This window comes from Gastrolobium bilobum, unplaced genomic scaffold, assembly GCF_033153095.1.
Source record: "Gastrolobium bilobum isolate Gb01-03AN ecotype WA unplaced genomic scaffold, APGP_CSIRO_Gbil_v1 utg27256, whole genome shotgun sequence".
NCBI classification, from domain to species: Eukaryota; Viridiplantae; Streptophyta; class Magnoliopsida; order Fabales; family Fabaceae; genus Gastrolobium; species Gastrolobium bilobum.
The window spans coordinates 100925-126750 of NW_026899854.1; the positions used below are offsets into that span (position 1 = coordinate 100925).

Here is a 25826-nt window from a genome sequence, read left to right on the forward strand (position 1 = left end):
GTTCGGGAAAATGGACCCGAATTGAGCTAAAAATAAGTGGTGCGGGAGAATGGACCCGTCTTAACAAAAATTTAAAGGCGCGGGAGAGTGGACCCCCCTTGACAAAAAATTAAAGGAGCGGGAGAGTGGACCCCCCTTGACAAAAAAAAATTAAAGGCGCGGGAGAGTGGACCCGCTTTGACAAAAAAAAAATTAAAGGCGCGAAAGAGTGGACTCGCTTTGGCAGAAATTTAAAAGGCGCGGAAGAGTGGACCCGCTTTGCAGAAAAATAAAAGAGCGGAAGAGTGGACCCGCTTTGGCTGAAATTTAAAGACGCGGAAGAGTGGACCCGCTTTGGCAGAAAAATAAAGGCGTAGAAGAGTGGACCCGCTTTTGCATAAAAATAAAAGGCGCGGAAGAGTGGACCCGCTTTGGCAGAAAAATAAAAGGTGCAGAAGAGTGGACCCGCTTTGGCAGAAATTTAAAGGCGCAGAAGAGTGGACCCCCCGCTTTGGCAAAAATTTAAAGGCGCGGAAGAGTGGACCCGCTTTGGCAGAAATTTAAAGGCGCAGAAGAGTGGACCCCCCGCTTTGGCAGAAATTTAAAGGCGCGGAAGAGTGGACCCGCTTTGGCAGAAAAATAAAGGCGCGAAAGAGTGGACCCGCTTTTTATTATGATATGAAATGCATGCAGAAAATCTTGAAATTTTCACACTGAGATTTTTTTATGATATGCACGGATAATGTGATATACGATGCATGTAGAATTTTTTGAAATTCTCAAACTTTGAGATTTTTTACTTTTTAGGATATGCAAATATGATGTCATATACAATGCATTCAGAATTTTTTTGAAATTTTCAAACTTTGAGATTTTTACTTTTTGGCAAGTCTTCGTGTGAAAATTCACTGGAGTATGAGAAATATTTTGACCATATTGTTTTCCTTGAAAACTTCAATCCTTCAACAAATGTTTAAAGTCAAAATCATGCAATCTCAAACTCATTGACATGTCATCCAATTCTCACACTAGTGTTTAATTTGTACTCTTTCATTTGTGGATATATCTGACTTATTTCCTTCATGAGTATTTGTTCTCAAACCTTGACGGAAGACATTGAGCCTTTTTGAACTTGGAGACATGTGCTCGTTTGTAGCTCTTGACCACAAGTGTTAAACCTTCTTGATGAAGAGGAATAATTGAGAAATCTTTTGTAGCCTTCCTTAAGTTGAAACCCAATTAAGTTCCTTTGGCCTGAATTGTTAATTTGAGAGATTGTCACCAAATTATTAAGACATGTTCTTGTACTTATATTCTCTTACTTTGAAACATTATTCAACTAACATGCATAACTTTGAAAGGTTGAAAATGATTGGAAAACTTGAGATCTCAAAAAGAGTATGGGTATTTACGCGAAAGATGGTAGATACAAATGGAGGATCATGGAGGGTTAAGTGTTTGCCCAAGTCTAGATTCCTTTATTCTCTTTTGAGAGATTCCTATGAACAAGTGGACATTATATCTGTAAAGGCTCTTCATTTGATGATATTATGGCGCTGCTCCAGTATTTGCTTTTCTTGATCCAGTGGTTCTCTTGTATGAATGAGTCATCAAAATGATATTTTGCTAGAAAGCCAAGTGTGAATTTCCTTTTACCAAATTGCGTCCCTTTGACTTGCCCTAAATTTTGCCTAGGCTGCCCTTGCAGGTTTTCAACCTAATGGGCTTATCTTTCCTTCTATTTTTCTATTGCCTTAACTTTTGCTTAGGTAGCCCTTTCTGGGTTTTCAACCTAACAAGCTTATCTTTCATCCTATTTTTCTATTGCCTTAACTTTTGCTTAGGTAGCCCTTGCGGGTTTTCAACCTAAGAGGCTTATCTTTCATCCTCTTTTTTTTGTTTTTTTTTTGTTTTTGTTGTTTTTTTTTTGTCTTCTATGGACTGAGAAGATTTCTCTTTAGATATTAGACTGTATGTTTGTACCATACTTAAAGATGTCTTCTTGATGATGCTCTCTTAAAATTACTACCAAGAGAAATCATGTGTAAACATGTGGGAGAATTTGCCCTAAGTATTTAATGGTTAGGCCAAATGGGTTGCACCAAGCTTTAGCTATAAAATTCGAAGAAATTGTCTCAGGGTATGTCAAACTTAACTGAGCTAATCTTGAGTTGCTGAGCTTAATGAGTTTGCCCCAATGTATGCCAAACTACAATGTATTTCTGTGAGAGGCTTTTTTCTTCTTCTTTTTCCTTTTTTAATCACCATGCCTCAGCTTAGTGAATTTATTTCCTAAGCTTTTTTGTTCAAAAAAGGATATTAATTCGAGCTTGTGTATGAATCTTGAACGGTTTCCTTATGACTTTCTTTGTTCCTGGGAACAATGTTCATCATTTTTGAGCTTAGTGACTTGCACTCTTTCATCAAATCCATGACTACTCATTCCCATTATAACATAGGAATCAATGAAATGAGCCTTTAGGAATCCTCTTGGAGGTGTGAGTTTTGAAAGGATTGAATTTGGTTAGAGGTGATTTATGTGAAATGTGAAAAGTCAAGGAATAAAAGTGAGAGGCAAAGAAGAAAATCAGAACAACATGTAAGAAAAGATAATTGTCACACAAGTTCATTGAATACATGCTTCAAAAAAGTTAACATTAGTTCAATATTCTCCCAATTTACTTTTTTATAGGAGACAACATGACAAAACCATTACATCATGCCAATCTCACTAATTAACAAAATAGACCATCGATCACTCAAAGATCCCTTATTTTGGTTGGAAGACAATTGTTTCTTCTTCATGGTTCAAAAATTTGTTGTTGATTGCAATAGATCCTCCTTGAAGGATATTTAATTGACCACGATCTATCACTGCCTTCTCAAAAGGCTTGCAATTTCAATGGAGTAACCAGCCATTCCTGAGTGAAAAATACAAGCCACTTCAAATCCATTCCCTTTTGGACACACAGTTTTTTTTTGATTTTGTGGAGATTTTCTGAATCAGATGAGCACTTTGCAGCTGATTAAACGATTCATCCCTTGAAATTGCTAGCTTTGGAAATGGTAGTTTCTTCTTTGAAGAAGAGCATCCTTGGTTTTGAGAGTTAGACTTAGGCAAATGATGATTGGGAAAGTGTTGATGGCTAGTCCAAAGTGCATATAGGCTATGATGGCTTTGAGGGGGTGTAAGAGGGTAATTTGTATGGAATGGATAAATGAATGACGCAATATGAGGCATCATAGCTGGATAGGGTATATTGGAAAGAGGTTGATGATTATATGACAATGGAGTAGGATGAGTTTGATTAGTGAAAATGGATGGTGAGATATGGGGTGGTGAAGGATCTTGCTGCTCCACGGACTTTAAATCATGTGCCTTCTTCAGCTGCTTCAACACGTCTTCCATTCTTGTTTGTCTTTCAGTCATTTCATCTAATTTTCTTTTCAATTCATCCACTTCATGGCTCAAATTCCTTGTATCAGATGCTTCTTTGGATTCCATGTCTTAGAGCTTGAGTTTGCAAGAGTTTTGAGATGTAAGATTTGATGGATTCAAACTTTTCAAGGAAAAATAACAGTTCAAAAATTTTCTCACTTCGACACACTTGTCACTATGAAACACTTTTTATTTGACAGTGAACTAATGCCATGAAAATCACAATTTTCTTTGTATGGAATAAGAACATGATGAATGTTTACTAATGGTATTATTATTTCCTATTTGAGTTTGTCGGCGAACTGTTGATGCGTGTGTTGCACTCATGTGAGTATCATTGTGTTTGATCCCATATTTATAATAATGATACTCACGATCAAAATAAAATTCAATAGTTCTCTAACAAACTTTCCTGAAATAGTGTAAGATAGACAATGTGGGTGAATGAGTACAAAGAATGATGCATGATGTTTTTTTGAATTTTTTTTTTAAAAATGACGGAGATAATATTTATGCCTATCATGACTCGTTATGCATTTGCATGAGTAGTTGAAATATGAATTCATGATGATTTGGAAACATGTAGAGAGTAAGAAGGAGATATGCTCCTTCGTGTCCTGAATCAATTTCTATTGAGTTGCATAATCTTGTTATTATTTTGCAGGTCAAAAGGTCTTACTAATGTGTGAGACCTCTCATTTTGGTGGTTCTATAACTACGGGAACCTTGGTCTCTAGAGCTAAGATCTCATTTCAAAAATATAGTCAAACAGGACGTACGTCCAAAATGGCTATAATCCTGACATAGTCACGCTCTAGATGAGGCTTTCATGATAACCAAACAGGATGTACATCCAAAATGGATACCATTACACAACCTCTTTTCTATCTTAAGTTTACTCAGACCCGGGTGTAGGGCCCCACTCGTAAGTGTGTGTGAATTGTGTGCTAGGAGCATACATACATACATGTATATCCTAAAATAATTAAAATTTCAAAGCTGCACAATGAAAACAAAGCAAGATATATACAGAGCAAAAGTCATCTACCCTAAGGTTAAAACCAAACATCATACATATTTATTAATGCAACTATAAATATAACTACAACACATAACGTTCAATAATGATATTTATACAAAGATATAAATAATCAACAAAAAGATGGGTGAAACAAATAAATAAAATTTAGGAATAATTTGCACATTTAATAAAATAGGCTTGACTCTCTGAAAGTCCCCAGTGGAGTCGCCAGCTGTCGCAACCGTATCGCGATGTGACGGCGAAAGATATTAAATGTTTAAAACAATGGAGTCGCCACCAAGGTTTATTTAGGAAAACATTGGAAAAACCTTTTATTAAAGACAAATGGTCTTTGGCAGTAGAAATGAGTTCGGGAGTCGATTACGAGTAGGGAAGGTGTTAGCACCCTACACCGTCCGTTTAAAAAAACGGTTACCTTATATTAATTGTGCAAATTGTTGATATGATTTTAAATAGTTATTTCACCCTAAAAAATTAAATAAAATTGATTGTTGGAAAAGAAAACTAATTTTTGAAAATGTATTTTTGTGCTTGACGAGAAGAGTCCCGCTCCGACGTATCCCTCGGTACAATAGGGAACTCAAAGCTACGTCGTTCTGTAAAAAATATTTGTGTGTTGATTGATTTTAATTTTGAAAGTAGTTTTAAAGAAAATAATTTGAAAGTTTTGGATTTGATGGTTTCGGAATATCAAACTGTCGCAGCTAAAATAATTCGAAATGATAATTGCAGGATTAACAAGCTGTCTCAACTCAGCTAATCCTTTCTTTTAAAAAGAATAATAATATTCATATTATTATTTTTTGTTATCGTAAATTTTATGATAAATTTGATTTAATTTTGAATCACCAAGTCGTCACGGCAAAAATGAGTGAAAACAAAATGTATGGGGTTAACAAGCCGTCACGGCTCAGCTGACTCCCATTTCAATTGATAGTGAACTAATTTTATTTATTTTTTATGTTTTAAATTAACCCAAAATCAATAATAAAAAATTATGACTATTTGTTTGTTTATTTATTATTTCTAAATTGTCTAAAATCATCGGACTGCCACAGTCGAAATGATTCAAAGAATAAAGGAATTAACAAGCTGTCACAACTCAGCTAATCCTTTTAACATATATTCCATGTTATTTTATGAAAAACTTAAATGAATCTTGAATCGCCAAGATGTCTCGGCCAAAATGATCCAAAAGAAAATATAGAGAGTTACCAGCCGTCACAGCTAAATCACCCCTATAAAATAAAATTTGTCTTATATTTTTTTTGCCTTAAGTGAAGCCATACTTCAATTCTAAACAACACCATTATTCCAATTTCCAAGCACTTTAAGTTTTTCCAATTAAATAAAAAATTTATGAGTAATAATGTCTTGGATTCCACGATATAAAAGTGCAGACCGTTCTATACTTTTATAATTGTGAAGAATATAAAATTGGTAAGTGGATTAAATATTGAATAGTGTATGCCCATCTTATTCCATAATGGTATAATCGATTAACATGTTGCTAAAAAATTTGTAAGAGACATTCTTACCTTTTTTCACTTTTTAAGAGATTCATATTTGTATCGTTTGGACCCAAAATAACGTGAAGACACAGTATGATAAGCTAATAAACTAACACTAACATGATAAGCTAATAACAAAAAATGGGTCCTACCATTTCCATTTTATATGTTTGTACCCAAAACGTCATACATGCATGAGTGTAAAATTTTTAATGATTTCCGTCCGTGGGCACAAGTGAATAAAAGGCATCTTGGTCTTTGCATATTCAAATTAACCTATTATTTCTCATCTGATATCTTCCACGATGAGTATTAAAACAAACGAAAAGATAAACAATTTATTTTATCAAACAAACTGCATACCTGTGAGTCCGTATAGAGGAAAGACGAAAAAAAATTAATAATATGCTATCCTTGGTGAAAGACCCCTCCGAATAATATACCAAGTGTGGAGACTGTACGATAATAACGACCATATGTTGTGCGAGCTTTGGGTGATTAAACACAGTGGTAGGCGATTTTCTGGTGGCAGTTCATGGCGATGGATGAGGTCCAAGCAGCGGCAAACTGTATCGGATTTTTTGTGGTGATTACTTGCAGTAACTTTCTTTGGTGACAACAATGGTAAGACTTGCAGCAACTGGTGGTGGTGAACAACGTCAAAATTGTGGAGGAGGGAAACATTATCTTGGTGCAGAGGCTTGTGTTTTATGGTAAACTTATGTAAGGATCCAAAGGATAATTCGTCTCCCTTCTCTCTTCGATGGTGCCCCCTCCCTCTTTTTATATATGGACGAAGGCGGTGGAACTTCAACAGAATAATAATTTTTTGTTTTAAACCGCCCTTTCAACCCTTCTGTTGTCACTCTTACATGTTACATGGCCCTATCTCTGCTCTGTAGCGCCTTCTGCTTTGTTTTCTTCAAGGTAACGCAGCTTGACAAATGGGATCAATTGTTATCATGAAGAATGATGGGTGTATGGGGTTTGAGAACAGCCCAACAAAGTTTCCTTTCCAGTAAGAATGGTATCATTATTATTATTAAATGATAAAATATGAACTCTTTTTTTTGTATCAATATCTCTCTCTTTTTACTTAATTTCTTTTTACTCGTTTTTTTATTCTCTATTTTCCTTTATTTCTTTTCCCCTTTTTTTCTTTTTTTCTTATAAAACAAAAAATAAATAATAATGATAATAATATACTCCAAAATAAAAGGTTCACATTTTTTTTTAGGTGTGAGGACAAAATTGAGTGGTTACACAATCCTATAATTAACTTATACAAATACTCCACCACTCAATTACACAATCCCACAACATATCCATTTCACAAAGTCTTGCATACCAACTCAAAATTTGCCTAAGTTATCAATATTTTCACCAATAATTTTTATAAGCTCAATCATCATAAAACATCATTCTAAGACACTTTTATCTAATACACATTTTCAATTTAAAGTCCCTAACTATCTCAATTCATGCAAGCATGCTCTAGGATTCACAATTTAAATCAACCAATTCATCCAATGAAAAGTGTGGAAACTTACCCACATCAAGGCCTAGGAGTCCTCCACACCATACCCAAGCAATAGAGGATCAAACCACTCCAAGAACATCAACTTTCCTCCTCAAATTCGTAGCAATGGGTCAAAGTTTTCTCTCAATCTAGTGGGTTTCAAGGGTTGGGAGTAGCATGGTTGGGTTTGGATGATATTTTACTTCAAAATTTATATAGTGGAACATTAATTTTGATGTAGTTTTGGTGAAATGAAGTTTTCAAAGCAAATTTTGCACATTAACAAAAGGGCTGCGGATTTGGAGAAGAAGGAGGGAGGAAAGTGAAGCATGAATAGTGTCAAGCATATGTGGCTTAAGTCACTTAAGTTGGGTGGGTCCCACCGCCACCTCACGCGATTCAAACTAATTCAAATCTCCCGCTTAAACCACTAAACGTCCATTAATTCCTAGAGTATTTAGAGACCCTAATTTTTAACATTAACCATTGTCCTTTAATTGTCCTTGGTCAGATGGATTCAGGGTTTTTCGGTCATTTGGTGAAATCACAGTTTTAAGTTGTTATGCGCGTTGTGGGCACGCTTCCCTAAAAACTCTAATTTCAATCAATTTTCATCAGAAATCATAATTCCTAGTCCTATGTACCATTTATAACTTATTTCCAAACTTAAAGCTCAAAATTCATTCGGCACGTTTTCCGATACAACTGTACCAAGGTATTTTTACCCGGTAAAAATTCTATTCATCAAATTTCAAGAAACTTACCTAACCACTCAATTTTTCGTTCTGAATCCATTTCCAGGGTTAGTTTTTCCATTTGAGACCTTCTACTCAATTTTCCTTTCCTAGAGTTACGTGTTTGGCAATTTACCATTTTACCCTTTTTATGTATTTTGACCCAGAACTCACGATTTTCACTAATCTTACCTTTTAATCCATATTTTAATATATAACTATATATTTTAGGAATACGAAGTGTTATAAACATAGGAGGAAATTGTAGGATATGTTAATAATATAGTCTGATAGTATGTTCATATACAAGCTCAATAAGTCACAACATGATTATTTGGGTCTATATGAGCTGGAGTCCAATAGCTTACATTATCTCTAGGGTTTCCTAAGCTTGAGGTAACATTGTTGAGTATTCCAAATTTGATGTCTCTTGATGTAATACTTTAAGCACCTCAAAATTCTTCTCTCTCAAACTCATTACTCCCAACATAAGATTCTTATATGAGAATTTCATTATTTGCCATGAACCTATCAACATTCAACAATACTAATAAAAAATCATGCGCATGCTCTATCTGGATATTGTTTACCCTATATCTTAATCCAAACCCTTACTATCTAGAGCAAACAATTCATTTTCTGACTTCTTCAAACCCAAATTCTGACTTCTCCAAACCCAAATTCAAAGTTGCAATACATGTTTGATAATATAAATTTAACATATCTACTTGATTACGACTTTCCATTCTGTCACCCAACAACTTAGAAATTCAGTTCTCTCTCGCTGTTTCCTGTCCACCAAACAGGCAAACATTAGTTAGATACAGATAGGCTTGACCTGCCAATATTACTTAAAGTTCATATCATCATCTAAAATTGACATTTGACATACCGAATCTTATTTTCCTTCTTTTCCAAATTTTCCTCTTGTCGTATTTGCATGGTTAATTCTGTAGAAATACCCTAGTCTTGTTCATTCGCTAGCTCTGTATTCTGATTATATTATATACAAATATGGGGACTTGCATCTCTAATTTTATTTCAAAAGAGACGAAAACATAAATTCTTATATAGGAAAATTATTTTTGTTTTCTTTTTATTTTTATTTTTTGCGTGCATCTAAAATTGGATTCCTTCATGTCGGAATTTCATATTTTATGAGACTAACATTTGAAGATATAGGTACTGGATTTTATGCATTTAGTTTGTGTGTATCTATCTCTTTATTCATATATATTTCATGTAAACATGGCTTTAAAACAAATTATAAAAATTTAAAAGTCCTGCTAAAGAGTTTTTTGAATTTTTTTTTTCTATAATAAGACACTGATATTTCCAGATAGAGAAGACTATTCGAATGTGCAAATTTTGGAGACTTCAATCCTAAATCTCATTTTGCAGATAATTATTGTACAAAATTTAGGATGTCACAAAAAAAATTCTTTTAGGGATTTCTGGAATAAAAACATCTCTTAGTTTGTATCATTTAATGTTTACCATTCATATATATATAATATTAAAAATCAATTATAATAAAAAATAATAACAACCTATAATTCTATGAGTACACAGTTAAATATATCATTCTCTTACTCTTAAATGACCTAGGATTTCTTTTTGTCACGAATTACTATCCTGTCAATAACCTGGACACATGCATTAAATTCTCAACGTTTGGCAGCCATGCATGCAAACATAATATATAAAAGCAAAAAATTTATCCCAAAAGCATCTAAATATTTCTCGTTTAAAATTACAATCATTTAAATAACTATGACACATGGAGTAAGTTCACAACATTTGGCAATGATTTCTTCTCCGTAACTATACCTGTTCAGGTAACCATAAAAAAATTTAGGTACTCTACACAAGCTTGTAGATAATTCCACTCTGTATTTTATTTATAACACTTGCCTACGTGCGTGCTTGATGCTTGCCTACTACTATAATTTAATATAAACGTTATATTATATTAGAGAGGACCAATAATTAAAAAACACTTGGCCAGGCTAAGCTCTTCATATAAAGAGCTCCATCAGGTTGGTTTGGTTTACTTGATTTTGATAGTAGAGAGAAAAGAAAGAAATGGAGGAAGCAGTACTGAAGATGGTGAAAAGCAATGGACAAGTTGTTCATGCTGCGAAATACTGTGTTACAGGTGCCACAGGGTATATTGGTTCATGGCTGGTGGAGGCTCTTCTTCAAAGAGGCTGCACCGTTCATGCCACTGTCAGAGATCCTGGTTAGTATCCTAATAGTCTATAATTATACCCTTTTCTTCTTCCACTCTTTTTTTACTTTTTAGTTATTCAAACTAGTATAAGAGGAAGAACTAGAATCAAATAAATTATTAATTAAAACACAAGTTATGTGATAGCATTTTTCCCTCACTTGTTCTTCCTTAAAATCGTCGAAATTAATAAGTGGCATGGCATGCTACTTAATTTTTTTTTTTTTTTTTTTTTTTTGCCATAAACAAACTTTTGACAAGCATTGTGATAGTTGTGCCTCTATAGGATGATAATTTTCAACATGACATGGTAGAAATTCGTTTTTGGATTTGCCGTTGTGAAATTCATATTATATTTGTGTCAACACGATATTGATAAAAGCAATAATAAGAATATATGTAATTCATGTTGTATCATGTCAACTCATAGATTAAGCTACATATTTTGAGATTAACAAATTATTTGTATTATGTCGTGTCGTGTCATGTTAATATATAAAGTAATCGGATCATGTTCATATAAAGGTTTTGATCCATTTTTAAATTTATGTTATATTCTTGTCAAATGTATTCGAGTTCGTGTCAAATCTTGAACCAACACGAACATGACCCACTAATACAAAATTGCCACACCTACCCATAGATGTAGAAGCCAATTAACATTAATTAACTATTTCAATTTAATGTTAATAAAGAGGGAAAAAAGTTTCCGATATTACTTTAGATAACTTTATCTAATGTTCATCGAAACGATGTCGTTTTGGGGTTGAAAAATTAAAAAATTAGAGTGATAAAGACTATTATAACCCTGAAATAAATTAAAATTACAAAAATACCATGATTTTCGTCCCAAAACGACGTCGTTTTGATGAACATTAGATAAATTTATCTAAAGTAACATCAGAAAAAACAAACCCTAATAAAAATATATGTACTACCAATACATAATTTGTAACTTGCTATTTTCAACACCCAAATATAATTTCTTTCTTGATGAAATTTTTGTTTTTTTGTTTTTTTCAACACCCAAATATTGCTGGACTGCTTTGGGCCCTTATAGCTAGGTACTTGTTAGAGTCCATTTGTTTCGACTTATCAAAAAAGTAACTTTTATCTCTTTCTTATTTTAGAAGTGTTTTTTATAAAAGTTAAAGTTATTTATATTTTTATAAAAATATTTAGTTTTTGAAAAAAATATTTGGCTTTTGACTTTTGCTTTTCTTAGAAGTTAAAATTTTTAGCTTCCGGAAAAAGTAAATTTTTGGTTTTTTTTTTATGACTTCTGTTTTTTTTAAAAGCTGACATCCAAACGAACTAAAAACGATAAGTGCTTTTTTATTGAAAAAAACAGTTTTTGAAGAAGAAAAAAGCTCATCCAAACGGACCCTTAGACCATTCTCTATAAGTGCTTTAACTACCTCTTCGTGAAGAAGAAGCAGCAAAGAAGATAATTAGTTGGTATTGATTATGGATATGGTTTACCCCACCATTGAATATATTATTTATCTTGCTTTAGACTAACATAGATATTTCATTTTAATCAAAGATCTATACCCTTTTCCCAGGATATTTTATTTACTGATCTTTCTTTGGCGCACAAAACAAATTTTTTTTTTGGTAGAAAAAACAAAAAGAGTAAAAGAAACAAAATCAAAATGACTATGGAATTTGAGACAATTCATCTTTACGTACAAAATTTAATCTCTTCAGGATACATGCACGATGATTTGCCATAGTTTATAAAATTGTAGAGTTTTTAATTCCAGTACAATTAACATTGATAACAGAAACTGAATTAATCATTCATATTAATGTATAAGCTTGATTTGGTCAAAGGAAAATATGTATTAAACTATTAATTATGGTAAATGTTTCTCTTTCTTTTGTTTTAATGTAACAGCAAAGGCATTGCACCTCCTGTCATTGTGGAAGGGTGGTGACCAATTGAGATTTTTCCAAGCGGATTTGAAAGAAGAAGGAAGCTTCGATGAGGCTGTAAAAGGATGTGTTGGTGTGTTCCATGTTGCTACTTCAATGGAATTCAATGTTAGTGAGAAAGAAAACACTGGTAATGCAATGAATTGATGCTTTCATATACCTTACATACATAAGGACTATTTAATTTTGTGGAATGGTAAGTGAGACTGTATTTTCTTTATTGAACTTGCAGAGGCCTTTGTTCAAGCAAATATAATTGAACCCACAATCAAAGGAACCGTAAACCTTCTCAAGTCCTGCTTGAAATCCAATTCAGTGAAAAGGGTTGTTTTCACATCTTCTTTAAGTACCATTACTGCCAAAGAAAGCAATGGGAAATGGAAAACTAGTGTTGACGAATCTTGCCAAATGCAAAATGACAATGTGTGGAATACACAAGCAAGTGGATGGGTAAGTAATGCTTAATTTCCCTAGTCCACTTGAATTTTACACAAAAATTGGTTCCTTGAAGGTTTTTTCCTTGGTGGCAGGTTTATGCACTCTCAAAGCTTCTCACAGAAGAAGCGGCATTTAACTTTGCAAAAAAGAATGGCATTGATCTTGTGTCAATCATAACAAGCACTGTTGCAGGCCCATTCTTCACTGCTAATGTGCCATCAAGTGTTAAAGTTCTACTGTCACCGTTAACAGGTGATTTTATGATCAATCTACATGTTGCTATTCATCCAGAGACGTTGAAAGCTCATGCTTTTATGAGCAAACTACCTTCTTAGTTAACTTGGCCTAATAGGTGAAAACGTGTGCTCCATTAGTTATGTCACCCATTACTCAGTTGACCTTTTCTTTATGTCTATAAATTTATTTGAAATGAAAGGTATATTACTAAATAGATCAGTATTAAAATATATTTGTTTCAATAAGTTCTATTTAATTCCTGAATTGTGGTCTCTCGAATGGCCAAAGTTATATTTATTTCAACAACTTCTATATGATTCCTCAATTTTATGCTTTTCTATGCTACAAATTGCTTGAGTGAATTTAACTATCATGTATGCATGCCCGTTACCAACTAACATGGAACTCATCACACTTAAATATCCCAACAATCTCCCCCTCAAGTATGAAACCTAACAATGGTATTCTCCCTCTCAACCGAGTATATCCCAGGTGCTCAACCTGCCTCTCTCTAGCCAATCATCTGGCTAGCTCGAGCCCAACCCAACTCTAATACCATTGTTAAGTTATGATACACCGACACTTCAAAAAACCTGACGTGTCGCGTCCGACATTTCCCGACACTCAAACACGCGTTGCAGAGACTCAAAAAATAATTCAAATGTTGCGTTGCGTTTTTAGTTTCAACTATTAGATTTGTTGGATTACGATTACCATTTTATTGAGTTTAATATAAATATTTGTGATATCATATGTTTCTTTGCAAAATTGATGGGTATTATAAGTTTAACTTCATTTTTTTTGTTAAAGTATTGAATATTAATATAATATGCACTACATAAATTAAAATGTTGTTTAATATCAAAATGTATCGTGTCAAAATCTAACATTTCTTAGAATTAACGAGTCGGAGTGTCGTGTCATGTCGTGTCCTGTGTCGGTGTCAATGCAACATAGTTGTCAGGTGGGTCCAGGGGAGCCCGTGGCGGGGGACCACCACCAATAGGCTAAGGTTGTACCAATCACATTAAGTGGATCCGACATCATGTTTCAACCCAAAACCTTAAGCCATTAGGTATATAGATTCTCCCACTTATATGGACTTCGCTTAATTCATTACTAACCAATATGAGACTCATCACACTTGAATAATCCAACAAAATTCCCCCCATAATTTTGAACCTGTGCTTCAATGTGCTTCATAAAGTATAAACTATACAGCTATAGACTTGTGTCCTTAAAATGCTTCAATGTGCTTCATAAAGTATAAACTATACAGCTATAGACTTGTGTCCTTAAAATTCTTCGTGAGTTATTATCGTTTGACCATAATGCTCATATATGTAGGTGGAACTGAGTACTTCAAGATATTATCTGCTTTAAATGCACGAATGGGGTCAATTTCTTTAGTTCACATTGAAGATATTTGCAGTGCTCACATATTCCTAATGGAGCATGCTAAAGCAGAAGGTCGATACTTATGCAGTAGTCAAAGTTGTACATTTTCTAACATGGCTACTCTTCTTTCCAAACAGTATTCTGGTTCAAATATGCAAAGGTAATTTCTTCTCTTCTATAGGTAGACTCATTTCCAAATGCTTTTTTTTTTCCATATTGCTGATGTTATTTAAGAGAGTGAGCCTCAAACAGTGGTAAAACAGCTCGTTTGTGACTTAAAGGTCACTTATTTGAGTATAAGAATTGTCTTCACTCTGTTCTTCCTAATCGAGGTTTAAGGGGAACTTTTTTTTTTTTTTTTCTGCAGGAAGGCTCAGAAAAATTATGACAAAGTTCCTTCTGATATTTCATCAAAAAAGCTAAAGGATTTGGGTTTTAGTTACAAGCATGGCCTTGAAGATATAATTTATGAAACAATCATGTGTTGCCTAGATTATGGTTATTTGCCTCCTGTTTAGCCAATAGTCCTTTCAAGAACGCTGTACATGATTCTAAATAATTGAACTTTTTGTATTTCTTTTCACACAAATAAATGAAGTCCACTTTCAAACTACCAACTTCATGAATTTCTGGTATACTTTTTTTTTCTCTTACCATGGATACAAGAATCATAGCCAGCATTAATTATCAATAGAAATAAAGACCAGTTACCAAAAGTTTCAAGCGTGATATATGGAAGTTACACCAAGGTGTTGATTAGTTCAAAAACACCAAGAACTTATAGTTGTGTCTACTCTAAATTAACAAACTTTAATGGTGGTGGGTCTTTTCTTGAGTTTGTGTAGAGTAAATGAAGGGTAGCCAAGAGGCTAATAGAGGCAAACCTGCCGTATAAATGTGACCTAAGTGTACTTTCACAATTAGTTTTTTGAGTCTAGAATGGGGACCAAAGTCATATTCCGTAGACTAAGCTTAGAAATCACTTCAAAATATATCTAAGCTAGTTTTGATAAAGTAGAGTTGGTCAACTAACTTCCTACATAATTTTCATTATGTAGCTTATCTTCTAAGCAGCTGTGAATCGTTCTCACCATTCCTTTGTAGCTGATTTTGTTATTTGAATCCTTCATTTGGTTCAGACATGTTCATTTGGTTTTTCCCTTTTTTTTTTCTTAAAGCCAACTCTGGTTTTGCTAATTCATCCTGAGTATGCAACTTGGTCAGGTTTGAAATGCGAGTCATGATTGCAGACTTCTCAGTTGTTAACTTAGAAGTTAGGAATCATTGCAAACATTGCTATGCAAATATGATCCTAAACATAGAGCTGAGAAAAAATGGTTAAGAGCTAGGTATAGGTAAGGGTAAACACAAGGAGAACGGTTCAGTTATAGTTATATCAGATTATAAGCCATTTTTAGGAAGTTTTTAGCAATTGGCATCTTTGACATCTTAACCTTTCACTGTTTTTTCCGTTGTCTTTATTGCATAGCTTTCACCAACTGGCGAAGTCTAGCATCAAACATTAAAGAGGGAAGTCCCAAATGGTTCATAAAACTATCAGAACTAAGAAGATTAGCCTAAAAAGCTTCCTATGTGTATGTAATTTTTTCAGCCTAATTGCAAGTCAACCGCACCATGCCACCAAGCTCCTTATACAAGTTCATCTTTGCCAAACTACTTGACTTCAAAATTTGAAATATCCAAATGGAGTTCATTCAGTGACCACCATTCCCAAACCAGGGAAGTGTAATGACAGTTAGTAAACATTTATGAGATGCATGTGCCATGAGAAATTGAAAGCTGTACAGATGTTACAGTCATGAAGTGGCATTACCAACCCCTGCCCAGTTACACGCTCTTAGGAGTTATGGCCCTGAAAAGTGACCAATAGAATTACCTTATTCACACTCATATTGCTGCATGACAGTGTATCTAATATATATATATATATATATATATATATATATATATATATAGAGAGAGAGAGAGAGAGAGAGAGAGAATGTGACTAGGGTCCTGACCTTATCTTAAACGGTTGCTGTTCAGATCAGGATGATCCAATAAACTCCAAGGAAGAATAACTGAAAATTAAATATTAACCAAACATTTACAGCACAAAGGGAAGAAGAGACAAGGCATATATAGGCCTCATGAATATCTCACTTCTGAATACCAATCCTTCCTTATGTTTGTCTTAAGTTTGGAATCACTTCTGTCCGAACTTCCATTACCATCCCAGCAGGGTAACATATCTGTAAAGAACCAATTCAACCTGAAAGTTTAAGTTGTCATGTGAGTATCTCTTTAATGGTTTATATTATACTCTAACACGTCCTCACACAAAAGAGCTTATTGGACTTGAAAGGTGAATAATACATCAGACCAGTCTACTTAAGCCCAATCTACTTGTACTAAGAAATTTCACACAAAAAATGAAGGGCAGTTAGGATGGAACCCGAGACACAGAGACAATACCATAAAAAGAACCAATTCAACCTAAAAATTTTATATTATAACAATATCTATTTGGATAATATATTAAATACAAAATGTGACATCTTGCCATATATGCACTAGGTAGGAGCTGTCGTAGTTTGGAGAAATGTACATGTCTAGTTAACAGATGAGAGAAAGGAGGAGGTCGACTACGTTGCCAGATTTCACACTATAATATATTCATTTCAAAATATTTGTCATTTAAACTTTTACACAATTAAGGAAAGTCATTAAATATCATTAATGTGTTCTTCACGTTTTAAAATAAAAGAAAATTTCTTCTCCTATTATTCTAAAAAAAATAAAAATACTAATAACGCACTCTTAACACATTCTTTTCTCCGTAGTCTTTATTACTGAATGAAATTTAGATGGATCTCACTAAATAATTTATTGAATGAGACCCACAAAAATATCTAGCTAGCATTTTCTTAGCCAACTAAGAAGTAGCTGATTATAGTACAACCTACCAATTTTCATTACTGGACCACTTCTATTCAGTCAATTTAGACTTAGTTATTAAATGAGTACTTATGGAATCTAATCTCCGATTACATTAAATTAAAACAAATAATTTTCGCGCTTAGTTCTAGGCTGTGCCACTTAATAAAATGAACATGCAACTAAGATTCTTCCATCTTTCAATTTGAAAATTCTATTTTAGTCAGCTTAGTTGGTTATTGCCATTTCAATTACTCTTTTTTAAGACATTGTATTAATATCACACATCAAGTTAGAACCTGCATTCTAGTGGAAATGTTGAAGAGATAATTATTTTAATGCCATTAACTTACAAGCGTTGCATATTTATTTCTGGTTGTGGCGTGCTTCAAATAGCCTGGTGCAGATGTAAAATATTTCAGTTCCATTAAAAAAAAAATACAAATGTATGAATAGGAGGTTCATACAATAAACATGAAGAAGCATGATTGTCTATGGAGAAAAGAATCAAAAACCTTCAAAAGATGAAGGGCAAAGAACCTCCATGGAAAGACCAAAATAGGGGGATCCATAAAGCTACACATTATGTAAGGCATTTTGACTTTGATCCTTTTGGTTCATGGTTTGCAAATTACCACAAAGCAAGGAAGAAGAGCTCTAGGATTAAGCAAATAAAGCTCCTCAATATTTGAATAAAGACCTACTTTCCCAGCCAATGAGTCAAATCCTGTTTGAGCTGCCATTTCCTGAATGTTCTCCAATGGCTTATGAACCCTTCCAGCAATTACTCTGCAGACTATCAATGCTTTTCTCAATGATGGATCATCACCAACAATTTCTATAGACTCAAAAGCTCTACCACTTGTTGATGTTGTGAATACACCTATGCCACCCTTGAGCTCCTTCTTGGTGGAAAAACCATTTCTGATAATTCTACAAACACAACATTTTTCAGATAGGCAAAGACTAGATGAGCCATTGAGACCAAGAGAGCATACAACAGTGGTTCCATAGAACCTCAAAAGCTCATTCCCATCAGCCAAACACCTAGGATGCTTCTTCTGAAGCTTGCTGGCTTTGATTTTCACCATCTCCCTATGCTCTTCGAATCTAGCCAGAGTCCTTTGCATGTTGTGAACCTTCAAAACTCTCTCAATTCGACCACAGTGGTTTTCAGACTTTAACCAGCTTGTCCTGCATATGATCTCCACTATTTTCCTTGATGAATCCCCTTCCACAAGCTCAGTAACTGTCAAGAGAAAATTTGCTCTTAAATTTAAAATATGTCAAAACAATACAAAAGTAGCAACAAACTTGAAGACACTAACACAATCAATTTTGAATTGTGAGTACTTTCAACATTTCAGGGTAATGTGGGCTGGGGAGAGAGAGAGAAAGATACTGTTTCTCCTAGATATTTTGAAGGCATAGATTTTGGAGAGTTCTAAGTTAAAAAGGTAATGAAAAAAGGAAAATCAGTTTAGTTGTCCCAAACTGAAAAAGTATGTTAATTTATAAGATTCCTCACCTCAACATAAAAGTGTTTGTATATCTAATTTAGATGTGGCCAGAAAGTTTGTGGACAGAAGAATGTTTGGATAAACTGCTGTGAGGATTAGATAACAAATGAAAGAAAAACAAACAGCCAAGGCCACAGAAGCCAACCATGGAAACCAGATAAGCTTAAAATTGACATCTGAAGAAAGAATAAAAAAATGTTACCAGCATGCTTGGACTGATGATGAGCTTCAGCAGCTTCCCATTTGCTAAATTGTTCTCCACATTTGTGACAAGTCATAGTTGAAGACCCATTAGAATCTGTCTCAAGAGACAACCTATTGCTTGAATGAATTCCAACACCATGAAAACCAGACCCTTCTTTATCTGATAAAAGGAAAGGAGATCTCCTTGGAGGAGTGGATGAAGTCCTAAAAGAGGGGTTAAAGTAGTGCATTGTAGGGTGCCCTCCAGGGCCCGGAGTCCCAGGCCTCAAAGTACCCACAAAGGTTGAACCGCCATTACTGTTACCACCACCACCACTGCCAACCCCTTCTTGGAATCCTCCATATCCAGTGATTTTCAGCTCACACCTTGAGTTACTCAAAATCACTTCATGAGTTATAGGGTTGAGGAACTCACTGCTCCCTATGGATCTTGGACTGCAACTTGGTGGCTTATCAATATGCCTTTTGCTTCCATGGATGACATCTTTGAGATTTGCTATGGACCTTGAACAACCTGACCTTCCTCCTCTTTTGGTCAAGATTGTGCTTAAATGCTTCCTTGATTTTGGATCATGAACATCAGAAGGCTCAGATTTGCAGTGTAGAGACCTCTTCAGATTGAACCACACTGTTGGCATGTTATCTTTAATGTTTCCCTTTTGTCTTTTTTTGCTTTTTCCTCCTTTGTAGTTACACTTCAACTAGACTCCAAAACTTCTGAGCTCTTCAATTTAACTCTCTTACAATGCTCATTCTCAAAATGCTCCATGTTTCTCTTCCTTTTCCTATGCAAAAGCTGATATAATGAGTGAATGAAAAAAAAAAGAAAAAAAAAAAGAAAAGATTACAACTTCAGTTACTTTCTGCTTTAAGCATTTAAGCAAGCAACCCCTTTTTGTTTCCTGAAAATTCCTTCCACTTTCCAGGAAAGAACTCAACCATGCATCAAAGGGATAACCAAATTGCTATCAAGAGGAGCAAAATTCAAGAGATTCTACCAAACTATCAAACACCCTGAAAATTCTCAAACACAGGTGTCACCATGAAGAGCATTCTGCAAGGACACATCACACACCTGCTTCATTACACAAGAATGAGTTTGGCAATTTCCATAGAATGGTGTACAGGACCCCATCAAAAGCAAGTGAGACAAAAAGGACTCAAATCCATTGAATGGTAGAACATGGATGACCCTATGTTAAAACACGGGTGTTTGGAAGGAAAAGAATCTTTGGCTCTTAGATTTGAGATTTGGGAACATGACACTTACTTAGACAAACCATGTATTGTGGCTCTATTAAATAGGAGTTACTGTTTCTGAAGCTGTACTTAATATTATTATTATTTACATATAGAAATATACTTACATTAATTATGAAGATTTGACCACAATTCAAATTATTTAAAACAAGTATATTAAAATGGAGATATTGGTTGTATAAATATTATAATATTATTAAAACAATTCAAATACTTCGTAACTGACACAGAAGTACAGAACATTAGGGATTGTTTGGTATAGAGATTTTTGGAACAGTGATCAAAATGTCACTGTTCATGAACTTTTTTACCTAAATGTCACGCGAATAGTCTTATTTCTCAATCTGTCACGGGAGCGAATTCGCTATCCGGTGTAGCGAACTCGGTTTGCTGACGTGTCACGTTTCTAGTGGACACCAAATTTGCTACACGGGATAGCGAATTTGGTTTTAACCAAGTTCGCTACCCTATGTAGTTCAAATCTTTCTTTTTTTAATTTGGTACTTGTTATCTATTAGAATTGTGACACGTCAGCAAACCGAGTTCGCTACACCGGGTAACGAACTTGCTCCCGTGCCAGATTGGGAAATAAGACTGTTCGCGTGACATTTAAGTAAAAAGATTGGTGAACAGTGACACTTTAGTCATTGTTCGGAGATTTTTTTAGAAATTCTGACAAAGTAAGGTTGAATAAATTTTTTTCCAGGCATATAGGATGAGGAAACTAAAAATATTTTCTGAAAAAAAAAATCTCATCATTTCAGTTATAACAATAGAATTCCAAATGAAAATAATACATGATACTTTTATTTTTCCAGAAAATCAATATAATTAATCTATCATTTCCGAAAAAAATTGGATCTACCAAATACTTTAAGAAAATTATTTCCTCTATTAAACGCCCAATTCAAAATCACGAACTAGAGAGGAAACAATAAGGCAACTATATTCTATTCAACAAATTCAAACACAATAAATGACATCTACCTTTTCAAATATTTAAAAACAAATACATTTGCTACGAAGTCAAAAACACAAAATGGGTTCAATTAATGTACGAATTAGTTAAGTGATTATTTTTAGAACAAATTAAGTGATTCTTTTAATTTTTTTATGCTGTCCCACATGAATGCATTCCATTTACTTTTATTTTATGGGGAAGGAGTGTAACCTAAAATAATGCCACACGCAATTTAAGTTTAGGAGGGAGGGAGGACCACACGAGGGTACATTTTACTTGGCCCAACTTTGAAAAATCTCTAAAGCATGGAAGTAACAAGGACGGCCCAATAAATAAATAATAAATAATGAATTTAAGAGTGGGCAGAATATAAAATTTTGTCCCCTCCCAATACTAGAGTCCTTACAAACATGGGCACATACCATAAACCCTCTAAATAATATTTGATATCAACCTAATACAAAACTTCGTTAAAATGTTCTAGCCAGTGATAATTAATGTCTCAATTAAGATTTGGACCATGACGCCTGACAAAAAGACACTCTGATTAATATGAACCATGACATTGTGTCAGTGAACTTATCGTAATGATTGACGACATGCCTGCAATTTCCTTCTCTCACGTCTGCAGCTTTTACATGAAAAGTGCTTTACATCTCAATCACTTTTTCACCCATATGAAGGAGCAATCCTTAGGCATCATCATACAACAACTTTAAGCAGATTTAGTCAAGTGGAGAAAAAAAAAAAAGAATATTTATTGAAAAAAACATTTACTCTGCTTGAAAAAGAAAAGACAAGTGTCAATTTCTTAGAGAGATATTAGTCCATATGAAGTATTGTAACTGTAACATGTCGCACTTTATTATTATTTTTTTAAAAAGAGAGATGATAGGAGGACCAGCACCTCTCTCTCAAATGATGTGATATATGCGTCATCCTCAGCATAGTAATTAATTTATGATTAAATATAATTGAATTATAATTAAGTTGTTGGAATTTTTAATTTCTCTAAACCTTTCGGTGATAACTATCACCTACAAGCCAAGCTCCATCATACCAAGCTCGAGCATACTTGTCTCCATTGCAGCGGAATAACTTTGATCTTGTCTCTTGGGATTTGTAGTCTTCCTCAATCAAATCACTCTAAAACCAAATTCCTTAGTGTGTCGTCTCTCTCTTGATGGGGAAGAGAAACTAGGGTTGTTAATTTGACGTCTTGGGGATCATAACCCTTATAGTGTTTTTATCTTTATTGTTGGGCCAATAAACCCCCATTATACCTAGTTGGCCCAACACCGGTATCCACTCATTCAGCCCATACTCACTTAGGAATCTATTTGGGAATATTTAACTGATCACTTTAATTTACCCAATATATATAAATAGCACAATATAAATATTAATATAATATGTAACCCACAATGATTGTTAGAAAATATAATTTCCTAACAATCTCCCACTTGGGTCACATATTAACTTGAGATAATTATATCATATATCTTTAGTGCGCAACTGTATGCTATTTTTCTTTAGATTCCTCCTTAGATACAATCTGGTCCACCTCCTATATCAATATGAGATCATGGCGGCTTTTGTCACTTTCAAGCGTAACTAAACCTTCCATGGTCATCGCACCAATATATTCAATGACATAGATCAAGTATGGATGAGTGGCATGGAAATTACATGCAATGTGATCTTACCATGCCTATTTCTAACTGGTCCTACTTTAATCTTTATGAGATCAATCCTAAATTTTCTGCATACACAAAGCAGAAACACAAGCACAAAATATAATACATTCAGGGGGAATATAACATTGAATTCTTTATTCTGCAGAAAACAAACATAAGAATATTTCATTTATTTATTTACATAGAACACCAACATAAAGAACTCCCACTAAACCGTAGTGTCATCGAACAAAACAACACCCATATGAGCAGTATGCTCGTGAAAGACCTTAGGCACTAAGCCTTTAGTGAGCGGATCCCCGAGCATGGAGTTTGTCCCTATGTGTTCTATGGAAATCTGACCACTCTGAACTCTTTCTTTAACAACCAGAAACTTTATATCGATGTGCTTCGATTTTGAAGAGCTTCTGTTGTTGTTGAAGTACAACACTGCTGACCTATTGTCACAATAAATCTTCAGTGGCCTTTCAACACCACTTATTATATGCAGCCCTGTGACAAAGTTTCGCAGCCATACCCCATGGTTGGATGACTTAAAACAAGCTACAAATTCAACGGCCATAGTAGAGGAAGCTACGACTGCCTGTTTAACACTCTTCCAAGAAATGGCTCATCCAGCCAACATGTAGACATAACCTGACGTGGATCTTTTACTATCTTGGCATCCAGCAAAATCAGAGTCAGTATATCCGACGATCTCTAATTCATCTGACCTCCAATATGTAAGCATATAATCTTTTGTTCTCTTTAAATACCGCATAACCCTCTTGGCTGCTTTCCAATGATCCATTCCTGGATTGCTCAAGTATCTTCCTAACACTCCCACTATAAATGCTATATCAGGGCGAGTACAAACCTGAGCATACATAAGGCTTCCTACTGCCGAAGCATAAGGTACCTTTGTCATTTCTATCATCTCAAGCTTACCTTTAGGGCATTGGGCGAGACTAAACTTGTCTCCCCTAGATATAGGCGTATCTCCTGACGAACAATCCTTCATGCCAAATCTATCCAAAATCTTTTCAATGTAGGCCTTTTGTGATAACCGTAGGATACCTTGAGCACGATCTCGAAGTATCTGTATTCCTAAGACAAAAGATGCATCACCAAGGTCCTTCATCTCAAAAAATTTAGTGAGAAGTTTCTTGGTTTCATGCAGTAAGCCTATATCGCTACTGGCAAGTAAGATATTATCAACATATAGTATCAGGAATATGAATTTACTCCCACTGAACTTGTGATACTCATAATCTTCCACTAAGTTCACCTCAAAGTCATAGGAGATAATAACCTGATGGAATTTGTGGTACCATTTACGAGAAGCTTGCTTAAGGCCATAGATGGACTTTTTCAATTTGCAAACCATAGACTTTGAATCTCTCAATACAAAGTTTTCTGGTTGCACCATATAAATTGTCTCATCAATGTTACCATTGAGAAACGTTGTCTTTACGTCCATCTGATGTAGCTCCAAATCCAAATGAGTCACAAGCGCCATTATTGTCCTAAAAGAGTCCTTCGTAGAAACCGGAGAAAAAGTCTCTTTATAGTCTATGCCTTCTTTCTGAGTGAAACCTCTAGCAACTAGACGTGCCTTATATCTTTCGATGTTGCCATTTGAATCCCTTTTGGTTTTAAATATCCATTTACAACCAATGGGTTTCGCACCTTTAGGCAACTCAATAAGATTCCAAACGTCGTTGTCTTTCATAGATTACATCTCATCTTTCATGGCATCAACCCATTTATGAGCATTAGAGCTTTCTAAGACTTGTTGGAAGTTGATTGAATCATCTTCCTTCAAGCTTAAAATATTTTCATGCTCTTGAAGAAACACAATATAATCATCCGGAATTGCATTTCTCCTTTCTCTAGTGGATCTCCTTAATGGTACTTCTTGAGTTTGTTGAGTTTGTTCTATAGGTGGCATAAGGGTAGGTTCATTATTGTCTTGACCCAAAGTAATGTCTGGGACCAAAGCCTGTTCCATAACAATGTCATGAACAGGGACCTGATCATTAATTGCTTATTCCGTAATTGCATCTTGTATAATGACAATATTAGGAAGAGAAATATAATTTTCTTCCTCATCAATGACAACATTCCTTATTTTATCTTCCCCTCCAAACTCAACATCCTCAAGGAATCTGACATTTCCCGTCTCAAAAAAAGGATCTTGTAGTAGGATTATAAAACTTAAAGCCCCGAGAGAGTTCAGCATATCCAACAAAATAGCAGCTGATTGTTCTTGAGTCCAACTTTCTTTCATTTGGCCTATAAGGCCTTGCTTCTGGTGGACAACCCCAAATGTGTAAATGCCTTATGCTAGGTTTCTTTACATTCCATAGCTCATAAGGGGTTTTTGTCACTACTTTGTTGGGAACCCTATTAAGGATATAAACTGCAGTCTTTAGTGCTTCTCCCCAAAGTGATTCTGGCAATGAAGAATGACTAAGCATACTCCTCACCATGTCTTTAAGAGTCCGGTTTCGCCTTTCCGCAACACCATTCATGCTAGGTTTACCTGGCATTGTGTATTGTGGGACGATTCCACACTCCTTTAGAAAGATCGCAAAGGGCCCTGGACGTTGTTCACCTGATCCATCAGATCTACCATAGTATTCACCACCACGATCAGATCTAATGGCCTTAATTTTCTTGCCTAACTGAAGATCAAATTCAGCTTTAAATTCTTTGAACACATCCAATGATTGTGACTTCTCTCTAATCAAATATAGGTATCTAAATCTTGAATAGTCGTCTATGAATGTGATAAAGTATT

General features: G+C 34.6%; 2 protein-coding genes across 2 annotated transcripts; one reads left to right on the forward strand and one right to left on the reverse strand.

The window, feature by feature from the left end:
* The first annotated feature begins 10309 nt into the window (after positions 1 to 10309).
* LOC133293943 (putative anthocyanidin reductase) lies at positions 10310 to 14983 on the forward strand. Its single transcript, XM_061492568.1, has 6 exons — positions 10310 to 10466; positions 12355 to 12522; positions 12625 to 12842; positions 12923 to 13082; positions 14415 to 14625; positions 14833 to 14983. Exons 1-6 carry the CDS (start codon positions 10310 to 10312, stop codon positions 14981 to 14983), a joined length of 1065 nt encoding a protein of 354 aa, XP_061348552.1.
* Positions 14984 to 17795: 2812 nt separating this feature from the next.
* Positions 17796 to 19818, reverse strand: LOC133293942 (uncharacterized). Its single transcript, XM_061492567.1, has 2 exons — positions 19125 to 19818; positions 17796 to 18651 (listed from the first exon to the last, which is right to left on the reverse strand). Exons 1-2 carry the CDS (start codon positions 19762 to 19764, stop codon positions 18020 to 18022), a joined length of 1272 nt encoding a protein of 423 aa, XP_061348551.1. The 5' UTR covers positions 19765 to 19818; the 3' UTR covers positions 17796 to 18019.
* Positions 19819 to 25826: the final 6008 nt, after the last annotated feature.